The 14,530-nt window shown below is 39.6% G+C and overlaps 1 protein-coding gene across 3 annotated transcripts in view; it reads right to left on the bottom strand.

The window, feature by feature from the left end:
• LOC140480692 (zinc transporter ZIP12-like) overlaps positions 1-14,530 on the bottom strand; it is an 85,865-nt gene that overhangs the window by 50,463 nt on the left and 20,872 nt on the right. For 2 of the 3 annotated variants that reach the window (XM_072575910.1, XM_072575912.1), the window contains 3 exons: positions 4,903-5,190; positions 2,716-2,923; positions 1,346-1,536 (listed from right to left, as the gene is read on the bottom strand). In XM_072575910.1, coding sequence (XP_072432011.1) covers positions 1,346-1,536; positions 2,716-2,923; positions 4,903-5,190 — 687 coding nt within the window. The remainder of the gene's footprint in view (positions 1-1,345; positions 1,537-2,715; positions 2,924-4,902; positions 5,191-14,530) is intronic. The other variant, XM_072575911.1, reaches the window with a different exon arrangement.

The raw sequence follows: 14,530 nt of genomic DNA, 5'->3' as shown, positions 1-14,530 counted from the left end.
AGCAAGATTGCAGAGACACTACTCCATCAAATTCAACATAGTTTCATTGTCATTCATTTCCCGCCCTTTCCCTGCCCTCCATTTTCACATAATATCCAACTTCATTTTACTGCTATCCGTTGGCTATGCTCTATTTCAAACAGTAAAAGGCAAGGGTTTGATGTCACGTTAACACGTAAATGATAGTAGTTCTGTCATGTACGTGTTCATGTGACTGCGGTTCAAAGTATCTCCCCATTCCCAGATGATTAAGTAGGCAGTTCAGGTCTAAATGAAAGAGCAAGGAAGAGAAAGTAAATAGGTCATTTATGCCACAAACCATGTACAGTTTGCCTAGCAGCAATGTTTTTCTTTCGGTCATTTAAACTTTTTTTTCTTTTTCACTATTGTCCATTCTATATTTATCTCATACTTTCATCTTTCCCTTCAATGCTGTCCATCCAGGTTCCCTACCCTATTCTGTTTACATCTGGTGGCTAATATTCAGGTCCCTTTTCACTTTCTGAACTACTTCACAATAGCATCTTCTGTATAACTATAGGCAGTAACTTCATGGAATGCAAGAGAGGAGCCTGGTGTATTAATTAAAACACATAATATGAGCAGGAATAAAAAAAACAAAATTATTTGTCTGATATATAGCCAGAGGTGAATATAATCTTCAGGAAATGATATTAGGTCTAATAAAAAAGGAAGGTTTACATTTATAAATATGTTGCACAAATTCAGAATGTGTACAAGTCTCAACACTGTGCTAGAGTGAGGAAATCCAGGCTTTAAAGTTAATGCAGAAAGGGCAGCCAAACTAATGTGCAGCTTATGGCATTTGAACTATGAATAAAAGGTTGAAGAGCCTGGGATTGTTTACTCTGGAGAAATGATGGCTCACAGGAGATATTATTCAAACATTCAGTATTCTTAAGAGAATAGATTAATTTAATGTGTTCAAGATTGCCAAAACTATTAGGACCAAACGATATAGGCTGAAGATTACAATATAAAGGCCACCATTGTTTAAATAACTTTACTCGAAAATGATAACATAGAGAACAAATGGCCTACTGATGAAATTAAGATCAATAAGAAAAACTTGAAGGAAGAATTGAACTGATATTTGAATGAGTGGATGATTGTCCCATTGAGATTTTTGGAACTTTGACCTGCATAAACATCACCAGTTGTATAAGTTCCAATGCTCCACTGCATTTTGGTACAAACTATGGTCAACTGTCATTTTAATAAAATATTATAATTAATAACAGAAAATCATGAGAATTAAAAACTTAGAATGATGCAACTTAGTGAAAGGAAAATCAATTAAGTTCATTAATTACATTACTTTTACCTTTGCCCATGTGAATCTATCATCCTCACGTATATGATTGCACTCATGATGATCTTGGCTATGCTCTACTTCAAACAGTAAAAGGCCAGAGCCTTTGACTGGCTTCACAGTACTTCTATCATTTACATGTCCATGTGACTGCGGTTCGAAGTATCTCCCCAACCCCAGATGATTAAGTAGGCGGTTCAGGTCTTCATGAAAAGAGAGGGAAGAGAATGTACATAAGTCATTTATGCCACAAACCATGCACAGTTTGCCTAGCAGCAACTACAACTTGCCCGTTTCACATTTTCAAGCAGAGAAAATCTATAAAAAGATAGGATTTATTTTAAATTTTTAAACATGCAACCATCTGTCGCATTCAAATTGGCTGCTCCATCATGTGGCGGGAAGGTTGCTACAATTTAAATCTGATGGATGAGCTGCAGGACAAAAACCGTGGAGTTTTTATTGTGGCCTATGGTTGTGCCATCAGCAATGGTGAATCTTCTTGGCTGTCTATGGTCCAGATTATTTCAGTTGGCCTTGAACTGCAAAGGCTCCAACTTGTTCTGATCAAAAATAGTAATTGTGTTTGAATTACAGCACAGGGCCCCAGTTTGGGGGAGAGGGGAGCTAGAACACATAGTTATAGAATAAACATCCACTCAGTAAAACTGAGATGTGAAGGAGTCACGTGAAATTCTGACATTCTCTCTCCAAGATTGCAGAGATTGAATCACTGGAAGTGTTTAAAGAGTAGTTAGATAGATTTTGAAATATCATGGAGTTGACAGCTATGCTGAACTTGCAAAAAGATGAGTTGATGCCTGGAACCGATCAACTATGACCTTGTTGAATAGGGCAGTTTGGAGGAGCCAAATGGCCTACTCCTCCGTCTATTTTGTAAGTTTTTATTAATGAGTCATTCAGGCTGTTGGGCCCACTTTTATGTCCCTTATCATCAGGGAATGGCAGACAAAATGGCACCCATATTGTTGTCCTTTATCTTGTCATTATTCAAGGCAGAGGCAGTGCCTTAGATATGTTATTTTAATGGCTATAGTACAATTATTTTAAATTTTAAGTTTTCACAATCTCATTACAGCAATTTATAGAATTGAATTTTATAATTGTGAGCTGGAGAAGTGGTCATGGAAACAAATTTACTGGAAGAACTTTGGGCTAATAAAAGCACATAATAATTGGGGAACACATCTAATACGATGGTAATTAGTATATTTTCAAATCCCTTCATTATTGCAATTATTATAAAAATTGTGACAGATTCACATAACTTCCATTACCATAAGTTTTCTCATTTGCATGGCAATAATTTTCCTTTAATTAGGTAAGATTATCACCAGCGTTCTTTTGTTTAATTGACATACCTGAAATAGTTATGGTACTTGTACTGTTCAGTGATCTGAAAATAAATTCAGTGAAAAAGTCTGGGTTGGGTAAACTTAAGCTTCTAATACAAAGTCCTTGAAGAATGGAGGTAATGATTGCACTAGCCAATCGGGGGACAGTATTTTCATCAGCACCCTGGGGGCCCACTATGCCAGCTTTTTCCTTCAGCCAGTTGGCATCAATACACTAGAAAATAAACAAAACATGTTTTTTGTTAGGCCTTCATCATTGAAAAAGACTCATGTACTGCAACTTTAAAAATATACATTTTAGTAGTATTTATTCTTTCTGAGTTCTCTACCCAAGGCAGGTCTGACCAATCGTGCTGCAATCTCCATCACAGTTGGGGCAGAAACACCAGCCCATATCCACCCAGACAGAACAGAAAACTACTTGCCATTAGATCCAATCTGATCCTGCAATCTGACCCCTCAAAATGTTTAGTTGTTGTGGTACCATACACTTTTACATTGTTATTCTAATTTGGAGTTAAGATTGGCAATGGTAGAGGTTTTGATTTCTTTCCATGACCAAGAATCTCTCCCAATCTTACGATTTGCCATTGACGGATATTGTAATGATTTAAAGTTGATGCTCAACCTATTTGGCCATGTCATTAACACACCTTCCTTGGCCATCAAGTCCTGGAGCTGGACTTGACCCGGTCCTTCTGGCTCAGAGAAAATTAGATTACTTACAGTGTGGAAACAGGCCCTCCGGCCCAACAAGTCCACACCGCCCCGCCGAAGCGTAACCCACCCATGCCCCTACATCTACATCTACATCTACCCCTTACCTAACACTACGGGCAATTTAGCATGGCCAATTCACCTGACCTGCACATCTTTGGACTGTGGGAGGAAACCGGAGCACCCGGAGGAAACCCACGCAGACACGGGGAGAACGTGCAAACTCCACACAGTCGGTCGCCTGAGGCGGGAATTGAACCCGGGTCTCCGGCGCTGCGAGGCAGCAGTGCTAACCACTGTGCCACCGTGCCGCCCATGATTCGACAATTGCACCACAAGGTCTCCACTTACTAGTGCAATAGTTCCAGAAACAAATAATTTGCAAACTGGAAAAAGAATGTCTATTAACGATTCAGTTAAGTAAGGAAATCTGAGAATGAGATTCAAATAAAATATGATGAAAATCTAATTTGACCAAATTTCTTTGACCAAATTTCATTTGGGGTGGCACAGTGGCTCAGTGGTTAGCACTGTTGCTTCACAGCGCCAGGGACCGGGGTTCGATTCCCACCTTGGGTGATTGTCTGTGTGGAGTTTGTACATCACCCCCGTGTCTGTGTGGGTTTCCTCTGGGTACTCTCGGTTCATTCCACAATCCAAAGATGTGCAGGTTAGGTGAATTGGCTATGTTAAAATTGCCCATAGTGTTCAGGGATGTGTAGGTTAAGTGTATTAGTCTGGGGTAAATGTAGAGCAGTAGGGGTCTGGGTGGGTTACTCTTAAGAGGGTTGGTGTGGATTTGTTGGGCTGAAGGGCCTGTTTCCACACTGTAGGGATTCTATGTCATGCAATGTGGAATTTTTCAATCCATTTCCTAGTGGGTATAGGCCCAAACTGGAACTGACAACAAATTGGAAATCTCAGTGCTCATGTGAATTGAATGTGAAATTGACTCAAGTCTCATGTGAATTGAAAAATGTCTCATTATTGAACAGAGAACTTTGTCCTGAGATGCATTCATACCTGACACAGGCAGATGTCATCCTGAAACTTTGGGAAGTAAAATTGGCTTTAGTCATGGCAGTAACAAATTGGCAGCCATTTTACACTTACATTGACCTCAATACGACCAGAAAGTCAGACACTCAACCAATTCGCCATTGACTGTTTTTTGTATCTCTTGAAGATTAATTTTTCATACCCAATACGCAAGGTGACGATACAGAGGTACCTTGATTATCCGAAGGCCACGGGTGGGCAGTATTTCGTTCGGTTAATTGAATTCGGGATAATCGAATGCTGGATAATATAGTTTAGCCAAGCATCAGGACCTTGCAACCTTGCCGGATAATCCAAGATTCTGATAATCAGAATGCCAGATAATCAAGGTTCCTCTGTAATTCCATTTTCCAACATCACATGTCACACCTTGATGAAAGCAATATTGACTTCGCTAAAAAAAAATGACTCACTCACCTGACTCCAGGAGGAAACTGTGTAATGCTCTTGAATGATTTCCAAAAGTTTTTCAATTTCATCATGGGAAAGATGATTTAAATCTTGATGTGGTTTTAAACTTAAAATCTTAGTGAGATAGAATCTGTAGTCCTCAACTTTTGGATGAATATTTGAAGTGCAGATATCTTTCATATGAATGATATAATACAGAAGAAGAATCGAAAGTCTGTGAAAGGCATTCTTATGTAGATAGTGTTCCTCATTATCCTCCTCTACAATTGAAAAGGTTTCATTTGACAAAAGGCACTATAATTAAAACATAATGGGATTTGAATAATTCTATACCTTCATGCCATTAATTAATGTAATTACACACTGGTATTCATTGCTAGACATAATGCAAATGGGCCCAAAGAATTCACATTGGGCCTTTGGTGAATTTAAAGCAATTTTTAAAAAAATGTGTCATGGGATGTGGGTATTGCTAAATCAGCCAGCATTCATTGCCAATTCCTCCACTCCTTGTGAAAGTGGTGATAAGCTGACATCTTGAGGTACTGCATCCCCTGGGGTGTATGCACATTCACAGTGCCATGAAGAAGGAAGTTCCAGCATATTGACCCAACAACAGTGAAGGAACAATAATATATTCAACTTAAGATAATGTGTGTCTTAAAGGGAATCTTGCAGGTGGTGGCTTTCCCATGCATCTGCTGCCCTTGTCTTTCTAGGTGGAAGATGGTGTGGGTTGGAAGATGCTGTCAGAGAATCGTTGTAGCATTTTGTAAATGTCACTATTTGTCATTGGTGAAGGGACTGAATATTGAAAACAGTAGATGGAGCAGTTGAAACAAGTAAAGCAGGTTGCTTTATATTGATGGTGTCAAGCTTCTTCAGAGTTGATGAAGGTGCACCCATTCAGGCAAGTGGAGAGCATGATATTGTGTCTTGTAGATTGTGGACAGGCACTGGAGAGGTAGGAGGTGAGTTTCAAATGAACCAGAGATGTTAATATTAATTGAAACAGATGTGATTCCATAGCTAGATAATATTTGTTACATAATCCTGAGTGTATGAAGAATTATGCTGAGAAGGAATATATGATTGCCATTGGGCTCACAGTGTTGTGTACCAACATATATTTTGGTGGGTCAAACCAGGGCAGGCCTTACACAGTCAACTGTTGGCTTCTGGGGAGTGTTATAAAACAAAGAGATCTAGGGGTACGGGTTTAATAGCTAATTGAAAATGGAGGCACAGGTAGATAGGGTGGTGAAGAAGGCTTTTGGCATGTTTGATTTCACTGGTTAGGGCATTGAGTATAGGAATTGGTATGTCTTTTTGCAGCTGTACAAGACATTGGTACGGCCACATTTGACGTATTGTGTGTGGTTCTGGTTGCCCTACTACAGAAAGGATATTATTAACTAAAAGAGTTCAGAAAAGATTTACTAGGTTGCTGCCTGAACTGGAAGGTTTCAGTTATAGGGAGAGGATGAATAGGATGGGACGTTTTTCCCTGGTGCATAGGAGACTGAGGGGTGACCTTATTGAGATCTATAAAATCATGACAGACATAGGTAATGTAGATAGCCAACATCTTTTGTAGGGGAGTCTAAAACAAAAGGGCATAAGTTTAAGATGAGAAGGGAGAGATACAAAAGGGTTTAGAGGGGCAATTTTTTTCACAGTGGCTGTAGAGTGTTTGGAATGGGCTACCAGAATTAGTGGTGCAGGCAAGTACAATTTTGTCATTTAAGAAACATTTGGACACATACATGGATGTGATAAATATTGAGGGATATGAACAAAATGCAGACAAATGGGACTCAATTTTTGTGAAAACTGGGCAGCATGGACATGCTGGGCAGAAGAGTCTATTTCCATGTTGTTAACTGTCTATGGCTCTTTGTTCTAGAAGTTACACAGCCCTGTTTTTTGCAGACAGAAAGAACATGTACAAATCTGGTAATTTGCTTTAACATCATGAAATAGGTAACAGTCATTCACTGGTTCATGTCACAGGCCTTGATTAATTAGAGTCAACCTGTCCCTTTCTAAAATTTCAACAAAACTTAGCAGTAAATTGGCATTCTCCATGACATCACCACCAATCAAAGTCCACTTGATAACCAATCAGCACTCTCCTCTAATGCAGGATAAATGTTGTTTTTCCTCTATTTTGATAATTCTCCTGATGGTTGCAAGACAAAATAACTTAATTGTTATTAAATATCCAATTATACTTGCATTTAAAACAAAGTAGGTCCAATGTAAGTTTAAAAATATATCTTAAATTGTAAGCACTGTAAAATTGACCCAAATAACCAATATGTACAATATGAACCAATATGTTCTCTTGAACTGTGTATGATAGAAAAAACAAAATGTATAAAATATAAGGTCATTTTATAATATTATTTTTTGTGTAATTCCCCAAACTAGCTCTCCAGATGTTTCCATTTGCAAATGCAAATTCATAAAATCTCATTTTACATGTGGATATAAATAATGCGACATGGCATACGATCAGTGGGTCAAGTTGCAAAATGAAGACTAATTTTGAACCAGTTTTTATAGACAGACCTCACGGGTTCTATCGTCAGGTCATGATAGAGTTTGGATGGAGAGTTTGGGCAGAAGGCAAATGGTGATTCAAATATGGCAGCTTCTTTTCCTCTGGCTGTCAACTTAAGTTGATTTTGGTAAATAATTAATTATACAAGATGACTGACATGGTTCAGTCAGGATGTCCAAGGAGACTACTTCATCACAGATATACATCTGTCGAGCTATCTCCAGTACAGGCATAATCAGCAAACAAGGTTCCAATTATGCAAAAGTGAAGACTCCAGATGCTGGAAATCAGAGTCTTGATTAGAGTGGTGCTGGAAAAGCACAGCAGGTCAGGTAGCATCCAAGGAGCACGTTAGCACATCATAAAATGCAAACATTTCCATTAACGTTTGCAATTGGGCAACTATTTTATATTGTCTCTTCTTTTTCTTAGTGCATCCAAAAATAGATTTATCAGAAAAAAGAAATCTGTGTCTAGTCCATAAGCTGCGAATGATGCAATAAGTGACTTTAAAAATCTGCAGAACTACTTATAGGTTTCATTGGTGTGTAAGTCAGTTCCTTAGTAAACTAAATGTTTAAAATATGTAAAACTTTTCAGAAAGTGCCTGTTATAAATCAGTTTAAAATTAAGAATCTTCTCATGGGACCATAAATGTGTTTAATGAATCAAAGCTCATCACAGTTAAACCAGTTCAGGTGAGTGCCTAGTGTTTTTTTTGGCAGGCCATAAGATCATGAGAAACATGAACAAGAGTAGGCCAAGAATGGTCTGAGAATCTCCCATGAGGGGAAACATCCTCTCAGCATTTACCATGTCAAGTCCCTTAAGAATCCTACATATTTCAATGAGATCACCTCTCATTCTTATAAATTCCAATAAGTCGAGTCCCAACCTGATCAGCCTTTGCTCATGAGGCAGTGTCTCCATACCAGGGATCATCCTAATTAACCTTTACTGAACTGCATCCAATGAAATGATATACTTTCTTAAATAAGGGACCAAAACTGCTCACAGTACTCCAGATGTGATCTCACCAGGATCTTGTACAGTTGCAGTAAGACTTTCCTATTCTCAAAATCCAAGTTCCTTGAAGTAAGAGTCAACATTCTGTTAACCTTCCTGATTTTCCGGTGCAGTTGTGTGCTACCATTCTGTTTCTTGCAGAAGTCGCAAGTCTATTGTGTTGCAGCTTTCTGCAGTTTTTCTCCATTTAAGAAAGACTCTTATTCTTTTGTTTTCCCTTCCAAAATGAACAACTTCACATTTCCCCACATTATACTCCATTTATCAACTTTTTGTCCACTTACTAAACCTATCAATATCTCTCTGTGAAGTGTATCCCTTTCATAACCTGTTTTTCCACATGTTTTTGTGTTGTCTGCAAATTTAGCAAGAGTTCATTAAATTCCTTCTTTGAATGGATTAAGATATATTGTAAACAATTGCAGTCCTGGATCCCTGTGGTACTCTGCTGGCTGCAGGGCATCAACATGAAAAAGAACCCCTTATCCCAACTCGCTGTTTGCTGGCCATGAGTCAATTCTCTAACCTTGCCAAAATAGTACCTTCAATACATGGGCTCCTTTCCTATGATTTAATATTTTGTGAGGTATTTTGTCGAATGCCCTCTGGAAGTCCAAATACAACACACTGACTGGTTCACCTCTATCCACACTGGTTGAGACCTCCCCGAAAAACTCTAATAAATTAGTCAGACACAATTTCTTTTTAATGATCCATGCTGACTCGTCTTGGTTACATTATGATTTTCCAAATGTTCTGCTATTACTTCCTTAATAATTTGATTCTGATACACTTCCAACAATAGATGCAAAGTTAATTGGCCAATAGTTACCTGATATTTGCCTCCCTCCCTTTTCAGATAGGGGTGACCCGTTAGAAGTTGTGGAAATTTAGTAATGTTCTCCTACAACCTCTTCCATCAGGCAGAAGATACAAAAGTTTGAACGTGCACACGCACACGCGCACACGCGCACACACACACACACCCATGCACACACAAACAGTTTAAGAACAGTTTCTTCCCTGCTGTTATTAAGCTGATGAATGACTCTCTAACTTCAAATATGGTTGATCATGTTAATGTTGATCTTACTTTGCACACAGGATCAAGGAAAACCCTAAAGCTTTCAATTGCTATATCAGGAATAAAAGAATGACTAGAGTAAGATTAGGGCCAATCAAGGATAGTAGTGGGAAGTTGTGCCTGCAGTCAGAGGAGATAGGGGAAGCGCTAAATTAATACTTTTCATCAGTATTCACACGAGAAAAAGACAATGTGGTCAAGGAGGCTACCGAGATGCAGGCTACTAGATCAAATGGGATTGAGGTGCATAAGGAGGAAGTGTTAGCAATTCTGGAAAGTGTAAAAATAGATAAGTCCCTGAGGCCAAATGGGATTTACCTTAGGATACTTTGGGAAGCCAGGGAGGAGAATGCAGAGCTTTTGGCTTTGATCTTTATGTCATCATTGTCTACAGGAATAGCGTTAGAAGACTGGCGAATAGCAAATGTTGCTCCCTTGTTCAAGAAGGGGAGTAGGGACAACCCTGAAACTTATTGACCTGTGAGCCTTACTTCGGTTGTGGGTGAAGTATTGGAAAGGGTTATAAGAAATAGGATCATCTAGAGAGGAATAAGTTGATTAAGGATAGTCAACATGATTTTGTGAAGGGCAGGTCGTGCCTCACAAACTTTATTGAGTCCTTTGAGAAGGTGACCAAACAAGTGGATGAAGGTAAAGTGGTTAATGTGGTTTATATGGACTTCAGTAAGGCATTTGATAAGGTTCCCCACAGAAGGCTATTGCACAAAACATGGAGACATAGGATTGAGGGTAATCTAATGGTTTGGATCAAAAATTGGCTAGCTGAAAGAAGCTAGTGGTTGGTGGGCAAAATTCATCCTGGAGTTCAATTACTGGTGGCGTACAGCAAGGATGTGTTTTGGGTCCACTGTTGCTTGTCATTTATATAAATGACCTGAATGAGAGCATAGAAGAATGGGTTCGTAAATTTGCGGATGACACTAAGGTCGGTGGAGTTGTGGATAGTGGTGAAGAATGTTTTAGGTTAACGAGAGTCGTAGATAAGCTGCAGAGCTGGGCTGAGAGGTAGCAGATGGAGTTTAATGCAGAAAAGTGTAAGGTTATTCACTTTGGAAGGAGTAAAGGAATGCAGAGTACTGGGCTAATGGTAAGATTCTTGGTAGTGTAGATGAGCAGAGAGATCTCGGTGCTGAGGTACTTAGATCCTAGAAAGTTGCCACCCAGGTTGATAGGGTTGTTAAGAAGGCATAAGGCATGTCAGCTTTATTTGGTAGAGGGATTGAGGTTCAGATCCATGAGATCATGTTGCAGCTGTACAAAACTCTGGTGCGGCCACACTTGGAGTATTGCTTACAGTTCTGGTTACCGCATCATAGGAAGGACGCGGAAAGTTTGGAAAGGGTTCAGAGGAGCTTTACTAGATGTTGCCTGGAATGGAGGGAAGGTCTTATGAGGAAAGGCTGAGAGACTTGAGGCTGTTTTCATTAGAGAGAAGAAGGTTGGAGGTGACTTAATTGAGGCATATAAGATAATCAGAGGGTTAGATAGGTTGGACAGTGAGAGCCTTTTTCCTTGGATGGCGATGGTTGGCACGTAGGGATATAGCTTTAAATTGAGGGGTAATAGATATAGGTCAGATATCAGAGGTAGTTTCTTTATTCAGCGTGTAGTAGAGGCATGGAATGTACTGCCTGCAACAGTAGTAGACTTACCAACTTTAAAGGCATTTAAATTGTCATAGTATAGGCATATGGATGAGAATGGAATAGTGTAGATTAGATGGGCTTCAGACTGATTCCACAGGTTGGCGCAACATCAAGGGCCAAACAGTCTGTACTGCCCTGTTATTTTCTATGTTCTACTTCCTGTTACAGTGTAGCCTGTATGCTTCACTCTGTCTAAGCACCCTTTGATCTTTGAGTCCTTCCTTGTTATGATTTGCCTATACCGCTCACAAAACCAAGCTTTTCACTACACTTGGATACATGTGACTAAAATAAATAAAATCAAATTAAAGGCAAATTGTGCTTGCTATTCCTAATCTGTTACGTTGATTGACCAATTTTAGGCAAATTGCATTGGGCACAAAATAATTAAGATTCTAACAAGAATTTTAATATTATGATTATAGATTGAGGAAATATTAAAGTTGTGTAAATAATAATTGATAAAAAAGAACTTTTTGGTTAAAATTATGATTAAGCAAATATTGAATGCAATTTCTTCTGGAGACAAAGTAATTTTCAAATCGTTTTTAAACCGTTCATTACACATCATTTATTCGTCAGCTGCTCCTCCAAATATTGGTAAATCTTTCACTAATTTTTTTTTGTAAGGCTTGTTTTAACAACGATGTGGATATTGAATTGAATCTTCAATATTTGTTTCCTGAAAACATGACTTCCTGGTCTGGAGTTGACAATGTAACTAACTGAGCCAAGATGTCATTTGGTAGTTATCTAGATCACACAGATAAAATGCTAGCACCAGTTTCTGCTAAAAAATATGTCATGGTACATGGCACATGGTACTTTCTACATTCCCAATGAAGGGCTTATGCCCGAAACAATGATTCTCCTGCTCCTTGGACGCTGCCTGACTATCTGTGCTTTTCCAGCATCACACTCTTCAACTATCATATTCAATGCAGTGTCAAGCTCTTGTTGAGACAGATGTCTTGAAGATTATTAACAACATTAGCTATTTATAAGGCTACAATATCACAGGCTTGTGTGCATTATTTAGGTCCTGTGCTTGCTGACATTACAATAGATATCACATGTTTGGCTGACTGGCTCCATGATACAGACAGTGACTGAAGGTGAGATGGGTTTCTGTATATGGGTTCCTGATGAAGGGTTTATACCCGAAATATCGATTCTCCTACTCCTCGAATGCTGCCTGACCTGCTGTACTGTCGACAACTCTGCCTTTACATCCCCTCTTGAAAAGACAAGGACAAAATAAACCTTGTTAAAGGGGCAGCATCATCACACCTCCCCCCGCTTAAAAAATGAACTATCAATATTGCAAAGATGGCTTCATATTGAAATCCCTTAGTTTATCCTGTTAGAACATTACAATACAGATACGTTAACTATAAGTGTGCAAATATGCACTACTACATGCTATTTCAGTTTGTTTACTCCTGCCACCAAACGCCTCTGTTTATCATCCAAGTCTCAATAGATATTGGTATCACATTTTCTCACCCTGCCATGTCGGAATGCCAACGCCAATCTCAAAGTCTCCTTGTCAGTTGAATATTTATGCTGATGAATGTTCAGTTTCCTGGAGAAATACCCAGTAGGTCTTTCTATCTTCTCATTGTCTTCTTGTAAGGGTATAGCACCAATAAACATCACTTATATCAATAGCCATCATGGATGGCTTTGCTTAATTAGGTATGGCTAATATTGGGGCACTGGTTAACACAGCTTTCAGGCTGTCAAATGCCCTTTGACAGTTTGCTGTCCATTAAAACTTCCTGTTTTTCTTTAGTAATTCAGTGGGTGGAGCAGCCAAACTGCTAAAATTCGATATGAAATTCTGATCAAAGCCACTCAATCCCAGTAATCATAGTACTGGTCTCTTCATTGATAGTATGGGAAACTCCCCAATAACTTTTATGTGGGGCCATTTGTCCATGTACAATGACAGGCCCCAAGAAGGTGATTTGGGCTTTGGCAAATTCACTTTTAGCCAGGCTTATCACCAAGCCTGTCTCTCAAACTCAATAGAATAATTCTGCAAATTTTTCTTCCATGTATGTGGGAAGCAAGAGAGGAAATTGCAGTACCGTTGGCAATGATCTTCTCGTCTTCACTGGCAACTGGGGTGGTACCAGGGGACTGGAGAGTAGCGAATGTTGTGCCCCTGTTCAAAAAAGGGAATAGGGATAACCCCGGGAATTACAGGCCAGTTAGTCTTACTTCTGTGGTAGGCAAAGTAATGGAAAGGGTACTGAGGGATAGGATTTACGAGTATCTGGAAAGACACTGCTTGATTAGGGACAGCCAGCACGGATTTGTGAAGGGTAGGTCTTGCCTTACAAGTCTTATTGAATTCTTCGAGGAGGTGACCAAGCATGTGGATGAGGGTAGAGCAGTGGATGTAGTGTACATGGATTTTAGTAAGGCATTTGATAAGGTTCCCCATGGTAGGCTTATGCGGAAAGTCAGGAGGCATGGGATAGAGGGAAATTTGGCCAATTGGATAGAAAACTGGCTAACCGGTCGAAGTCAGAGAGTGGTGGTAGATGGTAAATATTCAGCATGGAGTCCAGTTACAAGTGGAGTTCCGCAGGGATCAGTTCTGGGTCCTCTGCTGTTTGTAATTTTTATTAATGACTTAGATGAGGGAGTCGAAGGGTGGGTCAGTAAATTTGCAGATGATACAAAGATAGGTGGAGTTGTGGACAGTGAGGAGGGCTGTTGTCGGCTGCAGAGGGACTTAGATATGATGCAGAGCTGGGCTGAGGAGTGGCAGATGGAGTTCAACCCTGCCAAGTGTGAGGTTGTCCATTTTGGAAGAACAAATAAGAATGCGGAATACAGGGTTAATGGTAGGGTTCTTGGTCAGGTGGAGGAACAGAGGGATCTTGGGGTCTATGTACATAGATCTTTGAAGGTTGCCACTCAGGTGGATAGAGATTGTAAGAAGGCCTATGGAGTATTATCGTTCATTAGCAGAGGGATCGAATTCAAGAGTCGTGAGGTGATGTTGCAGCTGTACAGGACTTTGGTTAGGCCACATTTGGAGTACTGTGTGCAGTTCTGGTCGCCTCACTTTAGGAAAGATGTGGAAGCTTTGGAGAGGGTGCAGAGAAGACTTACCAGGATGTTGCCTGGAATGGAGAGTAGGTCGTACGAGGATAGGTTGAGAGTTCTCGGCCTTTTCTCGTTGGAACGGCGAAGGATGAGGGGTGATTTGATAGAGGTTTATAAGATGATCAGAGGAATAGATAGAGTAGACAGTCAGAAACTTTTTCCCCGGGT

This window comes from Chiloscyllium punctatum, chromosome 8, assembly GCF_047496795.1.
Source record: "Chiloscyllium punctatum isolate Juve2018m chromosome 8, sChiPun1.3, whole genome shotgun sequence".
In the NCBI taxonomy this organism is placed as follows: domain Eukaryota; kingdom Metazoa; phylum Chordata; class Chondrichthyes; order Orectolobiformes; family Hemiscylliidae; genus Chiloscyllium; species Chiloscyllium punctatum.
Note: the sequence above shows the minus strand (reverse complement) of the source record. Positions and strands in the feature narration are given on the sequence as shown.